At 41.2% G+C, this 23,121-nt stretch overlaps 1 protein-coding gene across 1 annotated transcript in view; it reads left to right on the top strand.

Annotated features, from left to right (window-relative positions):
- lgr6 (leucine-rich repeat containing G protein-coupled receptor 6) overlaps positions 1–23,121 on the top strand; it is a 287,303-nt gene that overhangs the window by 238,295 nt on the left and 25,887 nt on the right. The window contains exons 7-11 of the mRNA XM_078242326.1: positions 7,181–7,249; positions 9,059–9,130; positions 11,259–11,330; positions 16,042–16,110; positions 16,326–16,397. Of these exons, the coding sequence (XP_078098452.1) occupies positions 7,181–7,249; positions 9,059–9,130; positions 11,259–11,330; positions 16,042–16,110; positions 16,326–16,397 (354 nt within the window). The remainder of the gene's footprint in view (positions 1–7,180; positions 7,250–9,058; positions 9,131–11,258; positions 11,331–16,041; positions 16,111–16,325; positions 16,398–23,121) is intronic.

Below are 23,121 nucleotides of genomic sequence, written 5' to 3'. Positions count from 1 at the left end.
GCACATCTTTGGACTGTGGGGGGAAACAGGAGCAGCTGGAGGAAACCCACACATATACGGGGAGAATTAGAAAACGCCATACAGACAGTGACCCGAGGCCAGAATTGAACCCGGGTCCCTGGCGCTGTGAGGCAACAGTGCTAATCACTGTGCCACCGTGCCGTCGTATCTTTTTGCCAAAGCAAGGTAAGTTTTCATTCGGGGATCTAAGCCTGCATTTCCTACAGTAAATAAATCAAGTATTTACTTGATGGTTTACAGAACTTAGAATGTGTCAAATTCCTAATTCTGCTTTTACCCAAATCCCCATGTGAGTTTCGATCCTTCGCAGTTGCCTTTCTTAATCCAAACTTAAACTTGTGTTTTAAAAAAAAGTCAATTGATTTCATGTCCCAGATCTGATGCAACGTTTCGCACAATGACATCAACAACAAAAAAAGCAGATGATAAATGACTATTTTTAATGCCTTGCCATTTTTTCATGTTGATCAAAGGTGTGTAAATATATCGGCATGTGTCAGCTGTTGCCCTGCAGGCAATTACAATAAGATATATAGTCCACAAATGTGGAAAATTATTTGAAAAAGATGAATATTAAAATTTCAGGTCTATTTTTTGATTTGATTTATTATTGTCATATGTATTAACCTACAGTGAAAAGTATTGTTTCTTGCGCGCTCTACAGACAAAGCATATCGTTCATAGAGAAGGAAACGAGAGAGTGCAAAATGTAGTGTTACAGTTATAGCTAGGATGTAGAGAAAGATCAACTTAATGCAAGATAGTAAAGCATTGCTAGAGAGTTTAAAGGAGTTAGAGTGATGCTTTAGAAGCATAGAACGAGAGTAAAAGATAGAATTAGAAGGTCTGCTGGTCATAGCTTGCAAGAAGCCAACTCGCTCTGGCGCCATCTTGAAAAAAAGGCATGGTACTCTCATGGTACCAAAAACATTTGGTACTCTAAACACGTAACGATTGGCTGGGTAAGTGAATTATTTATGTATGTATTGACAGAAATTAAGGGGCTACAACCTGTTTTATTCTGTACCTGGACAAAAGCATGAGTGTTTAAAAAAAGACACAGATATAAGCAATCCTGTGTGAAAATATGCATATTCCTTGTTGTTAAGGAGAAAGTCGGGTTTTGACATAAAAATTCCGAATCGTCAGCAGTAATTAAAAGCAACTGACAACCTTTACAGAAGACTTGATTACAGTTTGATACTAGGAGTAAGGCAATGGGGAGAGAATCCATAGGAGCACTAACTAATTACTGATCAAGGGTGAAAAATAAAGAATTGACTGTCATGACAGCAAGGGAATCATTAGTGTCTTAAAAAGAACAAAAGCCCTTAATAGCTATTAAGGGTTTGATGAGGAGGATTACAAGAGTTCATCATTGCATGTTCCTCCAGCTACTAAATACTAAAAACTCAAACCTGTGGAAAGCTGTTGTTATTATACAGATATTAATGTGTTGTAGTAAAGCTAGGAGACACAGTTACTATTTTGAATATAATATGCTCCTATCAGAGCTGGGTTTTCATAGAATCCCTACAGTGCAGAAGGAGGCCATTCGGCCCATCGAGTCTGCACCGACAACAATCCCACCCAGGCCCCATCCATGTAATGCCATGTATTTATCCTGCCAATCCCCATGACACTAAAGAGCAATTTAGAATGGCCACACATCTTTGGACTGTGGGAGGAAACGGGAACACCCGGAGGAAACCCACACAGCCACGGGGAGAATGTGCAAACTCCACAAAGACAGTCATCCAAGCTGGGAATCGAACCATGGTCCTTGGCGCTAAGAGGCAGCAGTGCTAACCACTGTATCACCATGCAGCAATGTCTTCAATACTTGAAATGTAGCAAGCTCACCATGTATTCATATCTTTAAGAACTGGATGAACTGGATTTTGGGTGGCACGGTGGCACAGTCGTTAGCACTGCTGTCACACAGCGCTAGGGACCTAGGTTCAATTCCAGCCTCAGGTCACTGTTCTCTAGTACCTATTTGTGGCAACAACGGGCTGAGGATGTGCAGTACATGCTCTCGCCCGGAACTATCTGAAAATTACGCCTGTCTTTGCCATAGGACCAGAATTCAAATATGAGGGCTGGGCCACCCTGTGTAGGCCCCAAACAAAATGATGGCAGCAGAAAATAGTTGATAAGTTTAGCCTTGTAATGTCCAGAGTGTTTCTACCATGCTTCTCATCTGACTGAGACCTTGAAAACCGTCTTCGAATAACTAACTTTATTGGCTCAAATGTACACATAGGCTTATAAATAGTATCAGATCACCTCCCATAAAAGAAAATTCTCACAACATCAATACACCATTTGTTTTGTCTATTATGTTTTACACAGTTACGTTTCTTTTGTGTTTAAATTATATCTAGAGTTAACTATGCTTTTGATGGATATCAAGCTACGCACTGCAATTTTTGTAAACGGCTCGAGATAAATTACATTTTGTATGTCCAGAGTGACTAAATCTATACAATGAAGGATTCAAAGTACCTGGCACTATTTTTCAAATATGACTCACCTCTATTGCAAGAGGTTTGCTGTATTCATAGTGAATTTGGCAAGCACTGCAAAATGTTATTAAAAGCATCTGTTGTCTATTGTGCACAGGAGTCTATCTTTAACAAATACTACAACCACTATGGGAGATAAAAAAAAAGCACAGAGCACTGATTTTAAAATAAAAGCTTTGATGTTTGAATGATTATAGCCAATAATTAAATCTCGTGAATAAACAGGATTTAAAACAATTAAATAAAGGATTCAGTGAATACAATGCACCATTGTAGTGCTTGCACCATCATTCTCACCATTTTGAACCTCTGCTAATTCGCCCAGAGAAGTAAGTTGTTCCACTGATATTTTTACCCAAGGAGGAAACTAGCTGTTTAAAGCTATTCTAGGTAAATGTCAACCCACATAGCCCGAGGATAATATCAACTTTTGCCTCTTCACTGATTGCCCGGAAGGCTACTTAATTATTAAATTTGATAGTCCAGGAAAAGTGTTTGTAACTTGAGGCACCCCATTAGAAACGTACACTTCACCTTCACTATAAAATGGCCCTTGAGAGTCGAGCAATTTCTATCTGATAGTGAACTGTTTTCAGCAGTTCCGCATAATCGCTATGAATTAAAATACAACAAGAAACTCAGGAGTGAAAGTCTTGTGAGAAAAACTGAGTTTGACACAGGGGAGGTGAAAGGTAGTTATTGGCACTGTAAATCAAGAGCCTAAGCATGATAAATTGCAACAGATTTTTAGAAAATGCAGATTGGAGTAGAAATCTATTTGTACTGTGGACTCCATGCGGTGCAGCAAAGTTTTCAATATTCTAAATGTAGTAACCTCACTATGTATTCATATCTTTAAGAACTGAATTTTGGGTGGCACAGTGGTTGGCACTGCTGCCTCACAGCGCCAAGGATCTGGGTTCAATTCCGGCCTCAGGCCACTCACTGTCTGTGTGGAGTTTGCATGTTCCCCCATGTCTACATGGGTTTCCTCTGGGTGCTCCAGTTTCCTTCTACACTCCAAAGATGTGCAGGGTAGGTTGATTGGCCAGCCTAAAATATTGCCCCTTAGTGTAAGGGGGAACTAGCAAAGTAAATACCTAGGGTTACAGGATAGGGCCTGGATGGAATTGTGGTTGGTTCAGACTTGATGGGCTGAGTTGCCTCTTTCTGCACTGTAGGGATTCTACGATTCTATGATGAACCCCTATGAAGCTTTCTGCACAGTTGTAAAAGTGTATAATATGACTTACAATTCTAGTCCCACTGAAGGCAATCTCCCACAGTGGGTCCCCCAGCAGCAGGATGGGTGAACCATGGAAAATGCCGCAGATATCAGCGAGACTGGAAGATCCTGTCAGCGGCCAATGACGAACCACTTCCGCCACAGTAAAACACCCCGCAGTGGGGGAGAAACGGTGGAAAATCCTGACCTAAGTCTATAGAAAATTGGCAGCAAGAGGGAAATGGTGTTATGTAATGAAAATTGAGACAATGGAATAACTCAGTTGCTGGATGCCCAACTATTAAATAACTTTAAGTAACTGATTAAATATCTTTATCACATATCCTGTTCAATGCGCTTATCATTACCTCTGCTAAATGTTTGGAATGTATCCTGTAAGATTTGGTACAAGCAATTATATGCCTTTAATTCAATAGAGATAACCATTAAAATCCTATGTTTGAAGGTTGTTCTGAGCTTCAAGGGGGAAACAGCCAGGTCTCTAGTGTAGGAAATCACCAAGGGTAAAAATAGCAAATGGGGTCATTCTGTGATCTGGCATTCCCAATGAGGATCACAACTCAAGAGGAAGCACAAGTCAAGGAATCATAGGCTTATTCTTTTTTGTCCATTGATTTATGGCCAGAATAACATAGGCTGCACATGCCTAGTTTCCAGAGCTGAGCACCACCACCAGTTGAACATACCAGATTGGGAAATCGCTCCTTAAGGAGTAGATGATGGTAAATGAAGAAGCAATGATTCACTTACACCAAGGGAGCAAATTTCTGCCATGTGTAAAAATAAAATTTCCAAACATAATGTATAGAATCCACCTCCCACTTATTCCCCCACCCACCACTAGCTTTAAAAGGAGCCAGAGGTGGAAAATTCCACAGCTTGGAGGTCCTTGGAAAGAGTAAATTAGAGAAAGAAATAATGCAATAAGTCTGAAATGCATTTGAAAACTTACACGAACTGCAGGGAGGGCTCATAAATAACCCACAAATGTTGGCAATGCTACAGACAGAACCAGCACTGCTTTTGAATGGGATTCACATCAGGACATGTTGAGAAATTTCCCAACTTAATTTTTTTCTCCCCTCCACAAAATAGACAATTGTCTGGTTCAAAGTATTATTTGACATCCAAGCTTCTTTTTATCATTTGCTACCTCGGTGAACACTGCTGGAAAATTCACTGCTGTAAATAATGGGCAGGAAGAGGATTGGGCACTGGTCAAATAGTTTACAGACACTCAGACTTCGATTATGAACAAAAGTGCTCCACCCCCAAGCCTCATAAGGAAGCCTTTGGCCTCCAATCTATAACCTACCACCGACACTCAGCTATGCAGCCCTAATCTACAGCCTATTCCCACTCTGGCTTAATCTCCAGCCTCCCTCTGCCCTCTCCCAAAGGTAAGCTTCCTCCATTCATCAGGACATGGAGTTGATACTCTTCCAACTGCCAAGGACTACCCCTAAGGATGCCTGGCTGTGAGCAGGGATCAGCCCAGCAATATTCTAATTAGGCCTTGCTGGGGCCCTTGGCTGACTTGACATCTTGCCAGTTCCTGGTAATATTGGGGTTAATGCCAAGGTATGCAGATGACAAACAGCCATTGAGATGAGGAATTAGGGAGTGCAGGCAATTCATGCATGATGTGCTAGCATGAGTTAGCTCCTTCAAGAAAGGGGGGGTGAGGAGGAACGGGGATCGGTATAGACAGTTATAAAGCAATGTATTTAAACGGTTGCATGGAAGTTTATTAATTACTATTTTATTTCATATGTTTATAGAACCTCAATCAAACAAAAATATGTAATATTCAAACTAGTTATTTGTTCACTAGGATTTAATTCCAATAAAATTTGAAGATGGTCCATTAAATCCCTAAGGTTAGCTTGTCTCTAAAATTATTTAGTGTCTTCATTGCATTATTTTGATACAGGATAACTACTGAAAGGTTTCAGTAAAATCAAACAATCTTCGAAGGTTTACTTAATCTCCATGGGGAAAAAATTTGTTCAGCTTACGTCAATTCCTTGGGGGCAGGCAGTGTGTTGGACCCAGACCTACATGGATCTCTTCATTGATATTCTTGAAGCATGCCACGTAGGCTCTATGGTCTGTGGAATCCTAGCTGCCCCACTGAATCAGCAGACGTCTGTACAGCAGCAATAAGTGAATGAATTTCTCCCTCCATATTTTCTAAGGTGTTCAAGTATCAAATATTTTCCAAGATTAATATAAATGACTTTTGTAATTAGCTTTGGTGGTGGCATGAGTGTAACTTATAATTATCTTGATTAACCAAGCTTTCACTATTCAAGACTTCAATAGTTTATTTCCTGTTGGATAGCATTGAACCAATGAGAAAAGACAGTGAGCAATTTATGAAGTTACTTAGCCTTGGCATTTATTAATAACTTGATAAGACCATAATATATAGGAGCAGCATTAGGCCCTTCAGTCCATCGAATCTGCTCCGCCATTCAATCATGACTGATAAGTTTCTCAACCCCATTTTCCCTCCTTTTCCCTGTAACCGTTGATCCCCTTACCAATTGAGAGCTTATCTATCTCTGCTTAAATATATCCAATGACCTGGCCTCCACAGTCTTCTGTGGCAATGAATTCCATAGATTCACCACCCTCTGGCTGAAGACATTCCTCCTCATCTCGGTTCTAAAGGGTTGTCCCTTTATTCTGAGGCTGTGTCCTTGGATCTTAATCTCGTTGACTAATGGAATCATCTTCCCCACATCCCCTCTATCCAGGCCTTTAAGTATTCTAACTTGTAATAGACAACTGTTTATTTGACAGGCCATTCTTTACTGTTGGTTTGTAACTCACTACAGTGTGAATAGATTGGACAAATATAGGGTTAACAGAGAAATGAGCTGATGAACATGGAGTAGTATGTTAAGCAATTCAGGCCACAGATTAAATAAAAAATTCCAACATTTTCAGCATAGTTTAACAAAGTGCAATGCAAAACGATTTTGGGTTCAGAACCATAATTGTTCCCCATTTACACTTAGGGCCAGATTCTCCAACCTCACCCGCAGCTGGGATTCTCCAGTCCCGCTGCAGTGAACGGAGATTTGACTGAATGCCAAATTCTCCATTCTCGTTGGCAACTGCAGTGCGCTGTGAACAACCGGAGAATTCTGGCCTTAACACTTTGCAAAATTCCAAACAAAAATGGTTAAAATTGTGCTAATACTTTTGAGGTTCATCTGCACTCTAATGGAACATGCTACGTGAGTGGCTTTACAATATTCAAAAGTGAACAACACAGCTGTTCTGATATGTCAGTTCAAAAATATTCATAAAGGTGTCAAGGTGGAACACAATTAAATATTGCTAATAAGTTTTTTTTGTTTTTTTGCTTTACCAGAGACTTGAATTATAATGACTTGGTTGAATTTCCTGTGGCTATCAGAACTCTTAGCAAGCTTCAAGAACTGTGAGTATCGCTTTATCATGAAAAAGTTGCACATGGAACTTCAAAAATCACCAGTAAATGTATCAGAGAAGAAGGCATGCATTTGTCTATGTAACATTCCCGAAAACAGCAAGAGGACTTGTACATTTCCAAACCAAATCGTTTGAAAGCATGCAAGTTCAAATTCTGTATACAATAACCATACATTATACGAAGTAGCAGGAAAGACCGACTGAGTTACCTCAGAGAGGTTCAAGATTGCTTTTTTAAACCATTCACTCTTAAAATCACACACAGAATTAGGTTGCAGACAGGGAACTGACTGCCAAATAATATGACAGCACTTCAAAATTTCTAATACTGGCTGACACAACACCTTCAATACTTTTGTTATGTATTGTATGTTCTGTCAAGCTTGCCGTACTTTGCAAGCCAGTGCATTGTGGGATTGCAAGATCAATGTGTTCTTATTAGTTTTACTGTGATAGTAACAAAGGACAGCTGCATTGTTAATCACCTCCAGGCTGTAATTCTCCGACTTCACCTGCCGCTGGGATTCTCTGGTCCCGCTGCAGTGAATGAAGATTTGGCTGAGCGCCAAATACTCCGTTCTCGCTGGCATTTCCGCTCCCGCCAAAGTCAACCCCACCACAGGTTCCCTGATGACAGCACGGGTGAGGAATGTACATCACCATTGACTTTGGTAGGACTAGACAATTCCACCAGTGGATTATGGCGATCCGCCTCTGCCATGGGAAAACCAGCTATAGGGGGTACGGCCAGAGAATTCTGCTCATTTTTCTGTAAATCCTGATTTCCACTGATCAATTTAAAAATTATACAATGTTTTGAGGGAAAGATCCCCTCAAGATACACCTAATTAAACTGTAATTATTTATAAAGAACAGCTTTATATACTGAGGCCAGGCAACCTGAGTGCTTTGAGAATATATGCATATCCATTTCAATAAATCGGATACAAAATATGTCACACAAATATGAAAAAAAGTAGTTAACTTATTAGCCACAAGTAAGACTTACATAACACTGCAATGAAGTTACTGTGAAATTCCCCTAGTTGCCACACTCCAGCACCTGTTCAAGTCAATGCACCTAACTAGCACATCTTTCAGACTGTGGGAGGAAACCGGAGCAAACCCACGCAGACCTGGGGAGAACGTGCAAACTCCACACAAACAGTGACCCAAGCCACGAATTGAACCCAGGTCCCTGGTGTTGTGAGGCAGCAGTGCTAACCACTGTGCCACCGTCCACGTCACAACTCGTTAGCAATTTTCTTGGGAATCAAAAGGCTGTGAGTTCAATCCAAGCATCAGACAATTTGAGGCAGGCTGTGAGGGAGTTCTGGACTATTGAAGGTGTGATCCTTTAAGTCAGATATAAAATAATGTCCTGCCTTCCTATCCCAGTGGTTCAAGGATGGTTAAATTTCTAAAGACCTGATTCAAAGAGTAGGGATGTTCTTTTGGTATCCTGTCCAACATCCGTCCTACAACCAATTCCATCAAAAAGAGATGAATTGGCCACCCATGTTTTGGCGTTTTGTGAGGTCTTGTTGTAGCAAATGACAGTCACTTCACTTCAAAATAATCAATTGTATGTTCTGTCCTTTGAAACATGTCTGATAGATCTGGGAAGGCACTGTATAAATCCAATATGGAAAATGATTTGAACTCCCTTGGGATAAGATATATCAAAAATTAAGAAGTCTCTTTTAAAGGGAGAACAATAATTGGAATGTGCTGTAAAAACTTTCACTTTGACCTTGATTGCTTCACTAATCAGATGTATTCCTGATGTGTACTACAGGGGCTTCCATAACAACAATATCAAAGCTATCCCAGAAAGGGCTTTTGTTGGAAATCCCTTGCTTCAGACAATGTAAGTTTAATTGCTACCATCTCATACATTCGTTGTTACCCATTCTGTTTCAGTCTGTCTATGTATGTCATATCACTGAGGATGCTAAACAATGAAATTGAGCCTTGATTACGACTGTTTATGGACAAAATTCACTTGCCTCTAATATTGCTGCCAGTATTCAAAACACATCAATATGGCAAACAATATTATATTCTAGTTTATATATTGTTGTCACAAATAGGCTTACATTAACAGTGCAATGAAGTTACTGTGAAAATCCCTAGTCGCCACACTCCAGCACCTGTTTGGGTACACTGAGGAAGAATTTAGCATGGCCAATGCACCTAACCAGCACGTTTTTCAGACTATGGGATGAAACCGGAGGAAACCCACTCAGACACAAGGAGAACGTGCAGACTCCATTGTGCCTGCTCTGACAACAATCTCATCCAGGCCCTATCCACATAATCCCATGTATTTACCCTGCTAATATCCCTGACACTAAGAGGCAACTTAACATGACTAATCAACCTAACCCGCACATCTTTAGTGTGTGGGAGGACACCGGAGCACCAGAGGAAATCCACGCAGACACAGGGGGAATGTGCAAACCACACAGACAGTCATCCGAGGCCGGAATTGAACCTGGGTCCCTGGTGCTGTGAGGCAGCAGTGCTAACCACTGTGCCACAGTGCCATCCAGATTTCATAACAATGCAAAAATTTAAGGGAAAGTAAAGTGTTCAAAATGCGAAGTGAAATTATAAAAATATCTTTAAAGTTTTTTTTAATTCAATGATTCCGAACATTTATTCAGTGAAGTAGTCCCCACTGTGTGGTAAGGTAGCTGATTTCACCTGGGGCATTGGCTCAAGGACGCAACACCTATATCCAGTTTCGGAAGTTAAAAACTGGACAGGTTCCCACTCCAGATCACTGATCCAGTAACCTGTGAAAATGGTTGTGGATAGTCATTGAGTGAGGACAGGACTCGGTGATGGTCACTATGCCAAGCAGCTGATTAACACTCGTTGTTCAGGTTCATATCTGAACAATTATTATCTGCATGAGGTACCAGATGGTAATCGGTGCCTATAGAACTTTATCCCTTAAAAAATGCTCGTAGTAAAGAATTAAAGTGGAGAAGATTGATATAAAAATAATACAAAAAAAACAAATTGTATGCTCTGCTATTTAAGCTTATTTGCCTCCTGAGTTATTCCGCTGACATCATTGACATTAAAGAGTACCCAAGCCCTGAATAGCTGCATTTACTTTGGGGTTTCAAAGTAAAACCAGCATGGGAGCTAATCTGGAATGGAGAGCTTCATCAGAGGATGAATTGAACCTTTTGGCAAAAAAAATACTCTTACTCTTTTCCATTCTTTTTATATGCAAACATAAATATATGAGTATACTTTAGTTCCACGAGGTAATCTAACTGGGGAATATGTTTATTTTGTGGATACTTGAAACTGCTTTTGGTCCTTAGAAGCTGTTACTTAGATGAAAGGTGAGTAGCTGAATCAACAATTAACAGGTTAATGTTTGCAATACTAAGAATGCAGGTGTGGACTTAACTACACACTTCCAAGAAATGCCTTTTATTTATTTTTCTTGGCAGAAACAGAGTTCCACACCTAATAATTATACTCTTCTGTGAGCGAAACAATGCTATTTGGTTAGTTATTTAATATAAATATATTCAATTAGGTATAATACACATAAACTATTCAGCCACTCTGGGTGGGTCAAGTGCCTTTCTTAGTTAACTCTTTAATTATATTATCCCTGTATCCTGAAATTTCACTTGAACATGTCCTCACTCTGCTACCAGGGACCTAACAGATTGTTGGCTAATCACTGGCATATTGTTGCCATCCAGTGTGTTTCCGAGACTTATTCACAAATGTTATTATTAATTAGAGAAAACCCTCCCCCATCATCTGCTCAAGCAGCCACAAATAAAACATCTGGGTTCATGTCCGATTGTCTGGCTGCTTTCAGTTAATTCTGCAGGCAACTCTTGTACATTTTGTTATTTAAACTGATTCTACACTCTGTTCACATCGGCAAAGCAGATGTGAGCTCTGACATTGATGGATGTCGTATGAAAACTTATCTAAACAATTTACTTCCTTTCTAGTCATTTTTATGATAATCCGATCCAGTTTGTGGGGAAATCTGCCTTTCAGTTCCTGCCAAAGCTTCACACCTTGTAAGTACGAGCGGAGCCACGTGTTCAATTTCAAAAGCTCAAAAAGCTGACCCAGTAGCTTAAATAATTGAGTGCTTGACTCCCAAGCTGAAGGTCTGATTCTTAGGCGTGTTTGCCGCTGGAAACTGTTGAGTTTAGTTTTGTCAGTCCATGACTGGGGAATGATGCATTGTGAAGACAACCTCAGAGGAAAGAAAAACTGATTCTCTGGGCCTGGTTTTAGCTCTTGTGTAAGTGGTCGGGTTTTGAATGAATTAAAATCTCACCCTTTGTCTCAGTACATTTACATTGTATGTCCTGTCTGTCAGTATGTACAGTAAGAAGTCTCACAACACCAGGTTAAAGTCCAACAGGTTTATTTGGTAGCACAAGCCACAAGCTTTCGGAGCACTTCCCCTTCATCAGATGAGTGAGGAGTTGTGTTCACAAACAGGGCATATATAGATACAAACTCAATTTACAAGATAATGGTTGGAATGCAAGTCTTTACAGGTAATCAAGTCTTAAAGGTACAGATAATGTGAGTGGAAAGAGGGTTAAGCACAGGTTAGAGAGATGTGTATTGTCTCCAGCCAGGACAGTTAGTGAGATTTTGCAAGCCTAGGCAAGTCGTGGGGGATACAGATAGTGTGACATGAACCCAAGATGCAGGTTGAGGCCGTCCTCATGTACCTCATGGGCATTCAGCCTCTGATCTTCGGGTAAACGTTCTCCAAGGTGGCCTTCATGAAACACAACAACGCAGAATCGCTGAGCAAAAACTGATAGCCAAGTTCCGCACACATGAGGACGGCCTCAACCGGGATCTTGGGTTCATGTCACACTATCTGTAACCCCCATGACTTGCCTGGGCTTGCAAAATCTCACTAACTGTCCTGGCTCTTTAACCTGTGCTTAACCCTCTCTCCACTCACATTGTCTGTACCTTTAAGACTTGGTTACCTGTAAAGACTCGCATTCCAACCATTATCTTGTAAATTGAGTTTGTATCTATATATGTCCTGTTTGTGAACAGAACTCTCACTCACCTGATGAAGGGGCAGTGCTCCCAAAGCTTGTGGCTTGTGCTACCAAATGAACCTGTTGGACTTTAACCTGGTGTTGTGAGACTTCTTACTGTGCTTACCCCAGTCCAACGCCGGCATCTCCACATCATGTCAGTATGTAGCCAGTCACATAATGACATTGACATTGAAGTCACATTGGGATCCGCGGTGAGCTGGTAACATGGATACAGAACTGGCTTGGTCATAGAAGACAGAGAGTAGCGGTGGAAGGGTGCCTTTCTGACTGGAAATCTGTGATCATCAGGGATCAATACTGGGACCCCTGTTGTTTGTAATATATATAAATGATTTGGCAGAGAATATAGGTGGTGTCAATAGTAAGTTTGTGAACAGCAGAAAGATTTGGGGAGCTGTGATTAGTGAGCAAGATTGCCAGAGGATACATCAGGATATAAATAGGTTAGAGACTTGGGCAGAGAGGTGGCAGATGGAATTTAATCCGGACAAGTGCAAGGTGATGCATTTTGAAAGGTCTAATGCAGGAGGGAAGTATACAGTAAATGGCAAAGTCCTTAGAAACATTAACATACAGCGGGATCTAGGCTTACAGGTCCACAGTTCCCTGAAAATGGCAATGTAAGTGGATAAGGTGGTCATAGAATCATAGAAATCATAGAAACCCTACAGCACAGAAAGAGGCCATTTGGCCCATCGAGTCTGCACCGACCACAATCCCACCCAGGCCCTATCCCCATACCCCTACATATTTTACCCACTAATCCCTCTGACCTACGCATCTCAGGACACTAAGGGCAATTTTAGCATGGCCAATCAACTTAACCCGCACATCTTTGGACTGTGGGAGGAAACCGGAGCACCCGGAGGAAACCCACGCAGACACGAGGAGAATGTGCAAACTCCACACAGACAGTGACCCAAGCCGGGAATCGAACCCAGGTCCCTGGAGCTGTGAAGCAGCAGTGCTAACCACTGTGCTACCGTGCCGTCATGAAGGCATATGGCATGCTTTCCTTCATCGAACAGGGCATAGAGTATAAAAATTGGCAAGTCATGTTGCAGCTGTATAAAACTTTAGTTAGGCCGCATTTGGAATACTGCGTACAATTCTGGTCACCACACTACCAGAAGGATGTTTTTTTTATTCATTCGTGGGGCATGGGCATCGTTGGCTGGCCAGCATTTATTGCCCATCCCTAGTTGCCCTTGAGAAAGTGGTGGTGAGCTGCCTTCTTGAATTGCGGCAGTCCATGTGCTGTGGGTTGTCCCACAATGCCATTAGGGAGGGAATTCCAGGTTTTTGATCCAGCGACTGCGAAGGAACGGCGATATATTTCCAAGTTAGGATGGTGAGTGGCTTGGAGGGGAAGTTACAGGTGGTGGTGTTCTCATGTATCTGCTGCCCTTGTCCTTCTAGATGGGAGTGGTCATGGGTTTGGAAGGTGCTGTCCAAGGATCTTTGGTGAATTGCTTGAGGAGGCTTTGGAAAGGGTACCGAAAAGGTTTACCAGGATGTTGCCTGGTTTGGAGGATATTAGTTATCAGGAGAGATGGGTCAAACTTGGTTTTTTTCACTTGAACATTGGAGGCTGGAGAGTGACCTGATAGAAGTTTCCAAAACTATGAGAGGCATGGAAAGAATGGATAGTCGGAATCTTTTCCCCTGGGTAGAAATGTCAATTACTAGGGGACATAGGTTGAAGGTAAAAGGGGAAAGTTGAAGGAGATGTGAGAGTCAAGTTTGGTGATAAGTTCCTGGAATGCGCTGCCAGAGAAAGTGGTAGAAGCAGATACAATAGTAATATTTAAGAGGCATCTTGACATACATGAATAGGCAGAGGATAGAGGGATACGGACTGCGTAGAGGCAAAAAGTTTTTAGTTCAGAAAGGTGTCATGTGTCAGCACAGGCTTGGTGGGCCAAAGGGCCTATTCCCATGCTGCACTGTTCTTTGTTCTTTGATTGTAGAGAAGTCCACAGTATAACAGTTTTGTAGTTCTAACCATAGATTCATATATGGTGGAGAATGGTTCCAGAAATAAGTAAAGCATTAAAGAATGATCTTGAAAATAACTCTTAAAGCTCTGAATGTTTGAGGCATTTACTAAGTTTAATTTGTAGTGGACACAAGTCTGTAGTTTTCATCATTTTGATAAAAGGTGTAGTCAAGACTACAAATGCTAGTGAATTGCTTATGACCTATTATTATGCACAGACTTATTGCAAAGTCCCTGAATTAGTTAAACTGGTCTGGCTGATTGTACTTTTGAAATATTTTGATGCAAAGTTTATAAAGCCGCGATATAAAACAAGTGAATGGTAGATGCACTGTAAACTTGTTAAATAACGTTATGCTCCGTTTATAACACTTCTATAAAACGCTCTGTCTTCAGATGCAATGCTACAATATAAAGGTGACAACCAGTGGAAATTCTCACTCCATTCACCTGTAAAGAAAGAGAGAAGGAAGAGCTGACATTCACATGGCATTTTGCTTGACTTTAGGATATCCCAAAGCAGTTTGTGGCCAATGGAGTACTTTAGAATTGGAGTTACTTTTGTAATGCCCAGGAAGTGTGGGAATCAAATTGTACATCAAAGTCCCCTAAACAGCAATGAACTAAATGACCCAACAATCTGTTTTAGATATGTCGGTTGAGGGCTAAATGTTGAGCAGAACACTAGGAGAACTCTCTTGCTCTCCTTCAAATATTGAGTCAGTTAGGATGGTATTCGCTGGTGTTCAGTAGGATGTGGGGTTATCTCATAGAAACCTATAAAATTCTAACAGAACTAGACAGGGTAGATGCAAGGAAGATGTTCCTGATGGTGGGGGTGTCCAGAACCAGGAATCACAGTTTGAGGATACAGGGTAGGTGGTTCAGGACAGAGATGAGGAGAACTTTCTTCACCCAGAGAGTGGTCTACCTATGGAATTTGCTACCACAGAAAGTAGCTGAGGCTAAACATTGAATGCTTTCAAGAAGCAATTAGATATAGCGCTTGAGGCAAAGGGGATGAAAGGATATGGGGGCAAAGCGGGAGCAGGTATTGAGTTGGATGATCAGCCATGATCATAATGAATGGCAGAGGAGGCTCGAAGAGCTGAATGGCCTCCTCCTGATCCCATTTTCTAGTTTCTATGTTTAAATGGTGCCAGGAATCTTTTACTTCCATCTGAAATGACAGATGAAACATTGTTTCATGTATAAATCTTCTCCCAGAACCTGGGAAGGCCAATTGCTAGAAAGTTTCTAGACACTCGTCTGTCTGCATGCAGTTGTATACAAAGTGACTTCTAGCTTCTGAATTCAGTGTGGAGTATAAATGACGTGAATTTGAAACACTGCTAACGCAGTATAAATGGGGTACAAGATGTTCGTTAAACCTATGAGAACAAATGGCCCATGAAGAAAACCAAATTAGGAAATAGGAAAGAGAAAATGTTTAAATTGTGAACTGCAAGAAACAATTTTGCGAGAATTAAGTTGATAGCTTGTCCTGTGCAAAGCAATTACAATTGGGAAAATAAATGAAGCTTATACAAACACTCATAAAGGATAGTATAGTTAAGTATTTTAAATATAATGGTGCAATAATTACAAACTATAATGTTATGTCAGGTATTTTATTCCCCTTTTAAGTAATGCATGAAGAAAGTAATGGATTTTTGCTGTCAATTCCAGGTCACTAAATGGAGCAACTGAAATAAAGGAATTCCCGGACCTTAAAGGAACAACTAGCCTGGAAATACTGTGGGTAGCAAATTTATGTTTATCAAACTTAGATCCTGAATGAACAGCAGGCACCATTTTGCTGCAATTATTGCTCTTTTCTTTTGATGGCATTCATTCATCACAAATTATCCATTACATTGTCAGTTCTGTCAGTAAAAATAAAGGTCATGTACTGAGGAACTTCTCGCATGCCTAACTCCAAATAATGGCATAAATTTTCTGCTTCTGGACAGGACCCTAACTCGAGCTGGAATAACCTCACTTCCCAGGGGTCTCTGCCAACAGCTCCCAAATCTACGAGTATTGTGAGTATGGTTTCGCTCCTGGTCATACATGCATTTCATCATTAATCCTCAGTATGAATTACTCCAGTATTCCTTCGCTGTGTAGAAATAAAGCAATAACTCTGTTTAACTCGACAGGATGACGGAAATGTGATTTCAAGAACAATTTAATAGCTTCTTGATGCAAAATCGAAAAGTTTAAATCTCAACCTAGTGCTATAGCTCATACATTACATCCTATACAAGCCAAGCCAACCTCATAAATTCCACTATTCATCCTCACTGAGAGGAGTTTCAGGATGATTATTACAAACTTAGGAGGAGGAATAAATATAACTCACATATATTAAGGCCTATTTCAAGCTCATTTTTTGTGCTTTTTTAAGTTTAAATATAAATACACATATGGACGAAATAAAGTGTTCCCTAGTGAACTGTGATACAATCCCACTTTACGGATTCTTATCCAGGGCTGTTGAATACTTATTAAAATCAAATTTCTGACATTCTATAGAGCTATAAGGGCAGCATGGAGGGCACATTCTCCCCGTGTCTGCATGGGTTTCCTCCGGGTGCTCTGGTTTCCTCCCACCGGCCGAAAGACATGCTGATTATGTGCATTGGCCATGCTAAATTCTCCCTCAGTGTGTCCGAACAGGCGCTGGAGTGTGGTGACTGGGAGATTTTCACAGTAACTTCATTAGTGTTAATATAAGCCTACTTGTGACACTAATAAATAAACTTAAACTTAACTAAATAGTTCAAGAATCAATAGGTCCTACCACACTCCTGGAATAAATTCTGTATAAAAGAATTCTCCATTAGTTATTCCTTGAATATTCCATTCACTTTCAACTTGATAAACATGTAGTTACACTGTGCGAAGCTTTTCATATTTCAAATTTTTTATATTTAATCCCTTAATCTATTATGTTAACAGAGACATTCTCCAATTTACTTTAAAAGTGAACATCGTCACAAGTCAGTGATGCTGACAGCTGATACCAGTTTAACAGCTGATACAAAACAGTTAAACTGTTAAATCTGGTGGCACGGTAGCACAGTGGTTAGCACTGCTACTTCACAGCTCCAGGGACCTGGGTTTGATTCCCGGCTCGGGTCACTGTCTGTGTGGAGTTTGCACATTCTCCTCGTGTCTGCGTGAGTTTCCTCCGGGTGCTCCGGTTTCCTCCCACAGTCCAAAGATGTGCGGGTTAGGTTGATTGGCCATGCTAAAATTGCCCCTTAGTGTCCTGAGATGTGTAGGTCAGAGGGATTAGCGGGTAAATGTGTAGGGATATGGGGGTAGGGCCTGGGTGGGATTGTGGTCGGTGCAGACTCGATGGGCCGAATGGCCTGTTTCCGCACTGTAGGGTTTCTATGTTTCTATGTAAAATCGAATAGTACTATCCCATGAAATGAACAATATATCAAACAAAAAAAGATACCTTCAAGTATGTAATTTAATCTTCCATAGAAAGTGACAGGTATAAAAATTTATGCTTTACTGTGATGATTTATGATGTCATGCAAAGATTTCAATTAAAAGACTGCCCTGCAATCATTCAGGTGTAATTTATTGTTATGTTTTTGTGAGAACATAATTACAGGAAAAACTTGTGATATTTTCCACTCAGACAAAAGGAAGATTTGACATTGTGGGCGGAGTCCTACAGCTCCTTCCGCTGGACAGATTTTCAGGTTCCACCAAAGTCAGTGGAATCTTGAACAGTTCGCTGCATTTTACAGCTTCCACCTCCCCCCCACCACCCCACCTCCATCGTGACGGGGCTGTAAAATTCTGCCCTGTGACGTCTCCTTTTAGCATAGAGTGTCAATCTCAACATACCCAGATTTGATCACAAATGAAAAGTTCATATAGGCTGCAATGGACTCGATGATTTGTGATTAATCTAAAAGCTCACCAAGCACACTGACATAAATATTTTTGTTTTAATTCATTTGGGCAATTGAGAGTCAACCAGATTGCTGTGGCTCTGGGGTCACATAGAAATCATAGAAACCCTACAGTGCAGAAGGAGGCCATTCGGCCCATCGAGTCTGCACCGACCACAATCCCACCCAGGCCCTACCCCCACATATTTACCCACTAATCTACACATCCCAGGATTCTAAGGGGCAATTTTTAACCTGGCCAATCAACCTAACCTGCACATCTTTGGATGTGGGAGGAAACCGGAGCACCCGGAGGAAACCCACGCAGACACGAGGAGAATGTGCAAACTCCACACAGACAGTGACCCGAGCCGGGAATCGAACCCGGGACCCTGGAGCTGTGAAGCTGCAGTGCTAACCACTGTGCTACCGTGCCGCCCTGTAGGCCAAGACCAGGTAAGGACGGCAGATTAATTCCCTAAAGGACATGATTGAACGAGATGGGTTTTTCCGAAAATCGACAGTGGTTTCATGGGCATCAGTAGATTCTTAATTCCAGATTTTTTTTACTGAATTTGTATTCCACCACCTGCCGTGGCGGGATTCGAACCCGGATCCCCAGAATGGGAATAGTAGTGGAAATGATCATGCTCCCAAGGCAAAGCCCTCGGTTGATGATATCCGGCTGGATCATTGTCAATATTTCAGTGAACAAATGAAGGTTCCAATCAGCCCAAACAGTTATTGAAAGAGTCCTTTAAATCTTTGACAAGCCTTTCATGAAAAGATTGAGATACCTAATAGTAAATATAATAGTTCCCTTTTAGTTACTTCTCTTAAAGTGAACTGTGTTCCTTCACAGTTTGAAGTAATTTCATAAGAAGGCTTTATCTAGACTTTTATTTTCTCAGTATGATTATTTGTGCACCTGAAAAATGTTCTTAATATCTGATGACCATTTTCAATTTTTTTTAAGTAACAAATTTAGAGTACAACCTAGTGGTTCCCAAAGGGTGCGGCGCGCCACACTGGTGTTAAGTCTTAACACAAAGAGAGATGGCATGAAATCTGGAAACTTCTATGGGTTTCTATACATGAATGTTTAAATGTTTCTTTGATTGTCCTTGAATCTTCCCGCCATCCTCTCTCGCCGCACCAGTGTGGCGCACCGCACCTTTGGGGAACAACTGGTAGATCATGGTTGTTAGCCCTATTGATTGTTTGAACTAAGCAGTGAACATTTCAGATATTTGATTTGGTTTGATTTATTATTGTCACATGTATTAACATACAATGAAAAGTATTGTTCCTTGCGTGCTATACAGACAAAGCATACCATTCATAGAGAAGGAAACGAGAGAGTGCAGAATGTAATGTTATAGTCATAGCTAGGGTGTAGAGAAAGATCAACTTAATGCAAGGTAAGTCCATTCAAAAGTCTGACAGCAGCAGGGAAGAAGCTGTTCTTGAGTCAGTTGGTACGTGACCTCAGACTTTTGTATCTTTTTCCCGAAGAAAGAAGGTGGAAGAGAAAATGTCCGGGATGTGTGGGGTTCTTAATTATGCTGGCTGCTTTGCCGAGGCAGTGGGAAGTGTAGACAGAGTCATGGATGGGAGGCTGGTTTGCGTGATGGCTTGGGCTACATTCACAACTTTTTGTAGTTCCTTGCAGTCTTGGGCAGTTAAAGCAAGAAACATGCCTATCTATCATTCCCATTTCAGTAGATCCGAGGGTGATTTTAAATATTTATTATAGGAATAGTAAGAAGTCTTGCAACACCAGGTTAAAGTCCAACAGGTTTATTTGGAATGAAGGAGCGCTGCTCCTTCATCAGGTGATCACCCCAGTCCAACGCCAGCATCTCCACATCATATTATAGGAATGATAAATAAAAGATCAAAATGTTTCTGTTTGTTTTCATCATCTCTTCAATTTTCTGCTTCCTCTCTTGCCGGTGATTTATCTTCAGTTATGGTTCCATTGATACCCACAGGCCCAATTTCTTAGCCTAAATACTGAACACCAAGTGCTGTTTCAGCTGTGAGGGAGTGTCAGAATTGAGCCCAATGCTATTCTACCCTCAAGCCATTACATGCACACTTTTTGAGTGGTGGTGGATAATAATCTTTGTTGTTTCATTCTTTACCACTCACTCCACACGCCCTTCCCCCTCCCAACCCCTCCTTTCAGCCCTAGGGCACTTAGACCAGATGTCACAGGCCATCTATTGCCCCACCTGAGATCAGCTACCTCGGCATAGTCAAGGTGGAAACTGTGTCCTCCAGTCCCAAACTGGGAACTAGTTAACTGAGCTATTAAGGCAAGCTGAAAGGAAATGTTTTCATGCCACTCGGCTGCTTGAAAATGCAGAACCAACAGTCAGCAAGCACAGATAACCAAATTATTTAAAATACCTGGCATTCAGTTAACAGGCTGGAACTATATGATTAGATTGTGTTAGTATATCAGTCATTTTCTTTCAAATCATGAGGCAGGAAGTAAACAGTTCTCCCATACTTGGTGTATTTAATGTATTGACATGTACTTTGACAAAGGGAACTGTTAGATATGGTCCCATGATACTGATATACATTAAGGTATCCTAAAGGCAGCAGTGTTTTAGTTTTGCCAGTGTCAAAATTGATATATTTTTCATGTACATCAGTTGGTAATCAATTGTGTGACAGCTTTAGGTCAATGTGGAGGAATCACTCTGTCATCAGAACCTGATGAAAATTTCAGCATTTTTACAAATCATGCATGAAAGTGGATTCTCACTGTGAAGGAACGTTACGACAAAAATTGGCTTAATAGTCTATTTAATGAAGAAAGACATCCTAAGGTAATTCACAGAAATGCAGTCAGACAACAATCAATACTGAGCCAAAGGAGAAGTTGCAAGGGCTTGGAATCAATGGCAAGGATATGGAGGTGGCCAGACATTATGGTTTCAGTCTTCACCATGGAGTAATCATAGAAATCATAGAAACCCTACAGTACAGAAAGAGGCCATTCGGCCCATCGAGTCTGCACCGACCACAATCCCACCCAGGCCCCACCCCCATATCCCTACACATTTTACCCACTAATCCCTCTAATCTACACATCCCAGGACACTAAGGGGCAATTTCAGCATGGCCAATCAACCTAACCCGCACATCTTTGGACTGTGGGAGGAAACCGGACCACCCGGAGGAAACCCACGCAGACACGAGGAGAATGTGCAAACTCCATACAGACAGTGACCCAAGCCAGGAATCGAACCCAGGCCCCTGGAGCTGTGAAGCAACAGTGCTAACCACTGTGCTACCGTGCTGCCCCAGTATTATCTATTAGAATCAAGTGAGGACAATGAGATGGACAATGGAAGAGAATCACTGGAGGATGATGATGAGATTGACCATCTGAAAGGCTGCAGAGATGTCGAGAAGGAAGAGGAGGGATTTAACACCACAGTCATGGAAGATGTCATTCATGGCTTTGATTAGGGGTCTTTAAGTGCTGAGACAGGGACAAAAATCTGATTGGACAAATTCAAAAGATAAAGTTTAAAGTTTGTTTATTAGTGTCGCAAGTAGGCTTACATTAACACTGCAATGAAATTACTGTGAAAATTGCCTAGTCACCACACTCCGGCGCCAGGTCAGATACACTGAGGGAGAATTTAGCATGGACAATGCACCTACCAGCTCACCTTTCGGACTGTGGGAGGAAACCGGAACGCCCGGAGGAAACCCATGCAGACACGGGGAGAACGTGCAGACTCTGCACAGACAGTGACCCAAGCCGGAATCAGGTCCCTGGCGCTATGAGGCAATATGGACACAAATTTGAGATGTAGCAACGCCAATCAGGGGGGCTTTGGACAGAATAGCGACGCTGCAGATGGGCCATAGTCGACAAAGGCTGAAAGTTTAAGGTTGGAACTTTGAAAAAAACAGGAAATTTTCAGCAGTTTTGAAAGACAAAGGATAGTATCTGAGGAGATAGGACCATTGGCGACATATCAGCTAGCTTGTGAGTCAGAAGGGGAAGTTTAGTGGGAATGGAGTCAAGAGGGCAGGAGATGGATGGGCTTCATCGGGCACGTTGAGATTCAGAGTGCATATTAAGCTGTTAATGCTGAAAGAAAATGGGCAGTATGAATGAACTGCATTTTTAATCCAACTATCTGACTATGAACGAACAGAAGCATACACAATGCATTCCCTAGATTAACAATTAAACCAAAAGATGCCCAGTTTCATAGCATTTACTAATATCCTATATACTGATCTGCATTATAGTAAGTAGCAAAATAACTCTTTTACAAATATATTTCTCTAAAATCTCAAATATTTTCACTAAATTTTACTGGTCTGTCAGCTGGCACTTAATTCAGATTATGCTGCTGAAAGTGATGGATTTATGTTATGTAAAGGTTAAAGTGATTTACATCAAATCCAGCAGTGTTTTGTATCACATACGATATTGTGAAAGAATCTACCCATGCTTTCATGAAATATAATAATATTTCTGAGAGACTGATTGTGCCAGAAATGCGGTGCCGGTAAGATCGCAAGAGCCAAGAAATCGGGCGCGATCCTGAATTCTCAGCTCTCGCGTGATTTTACCATTGATGGGCGGGGCGAGCCATTAAAATTGCGGCCAACATGTGTTTGACAATAGTGTAAACTGACACTATCTGAAGAGCCTCCAGTTAAACACCTCATTTGATTCCTTCATCAAAGTTAAATGATATCCTTATTCTCTCTTTAACTGACTAGAACTTGCTTAGGATATTGACCCGATTCTTCTGAGGAGCAGCAATCACTTTCGGATTGCTGCTAATTTTCTATGTGACGCTGG

This window comes from Mustelus asterias, chromosome 25 (assembly GCF_964213995.1).
Source record: "Mustelus asterias chromosome 25, sMusAst1.hap1.1, whole genome shotgun sequence".
In the NCBI taxonomy this organism is placed as follows: Eukaryota; Metazoa; Chordata; class Chondrichthyes; order Carcharhiniformes; family Triakidae; genus Mustelus; species Mustelus asterias.
Note: the sequence above shows the minus strand (reverse complement) of the source record. Positions and strands in the feature narration are given on the sequence as shown.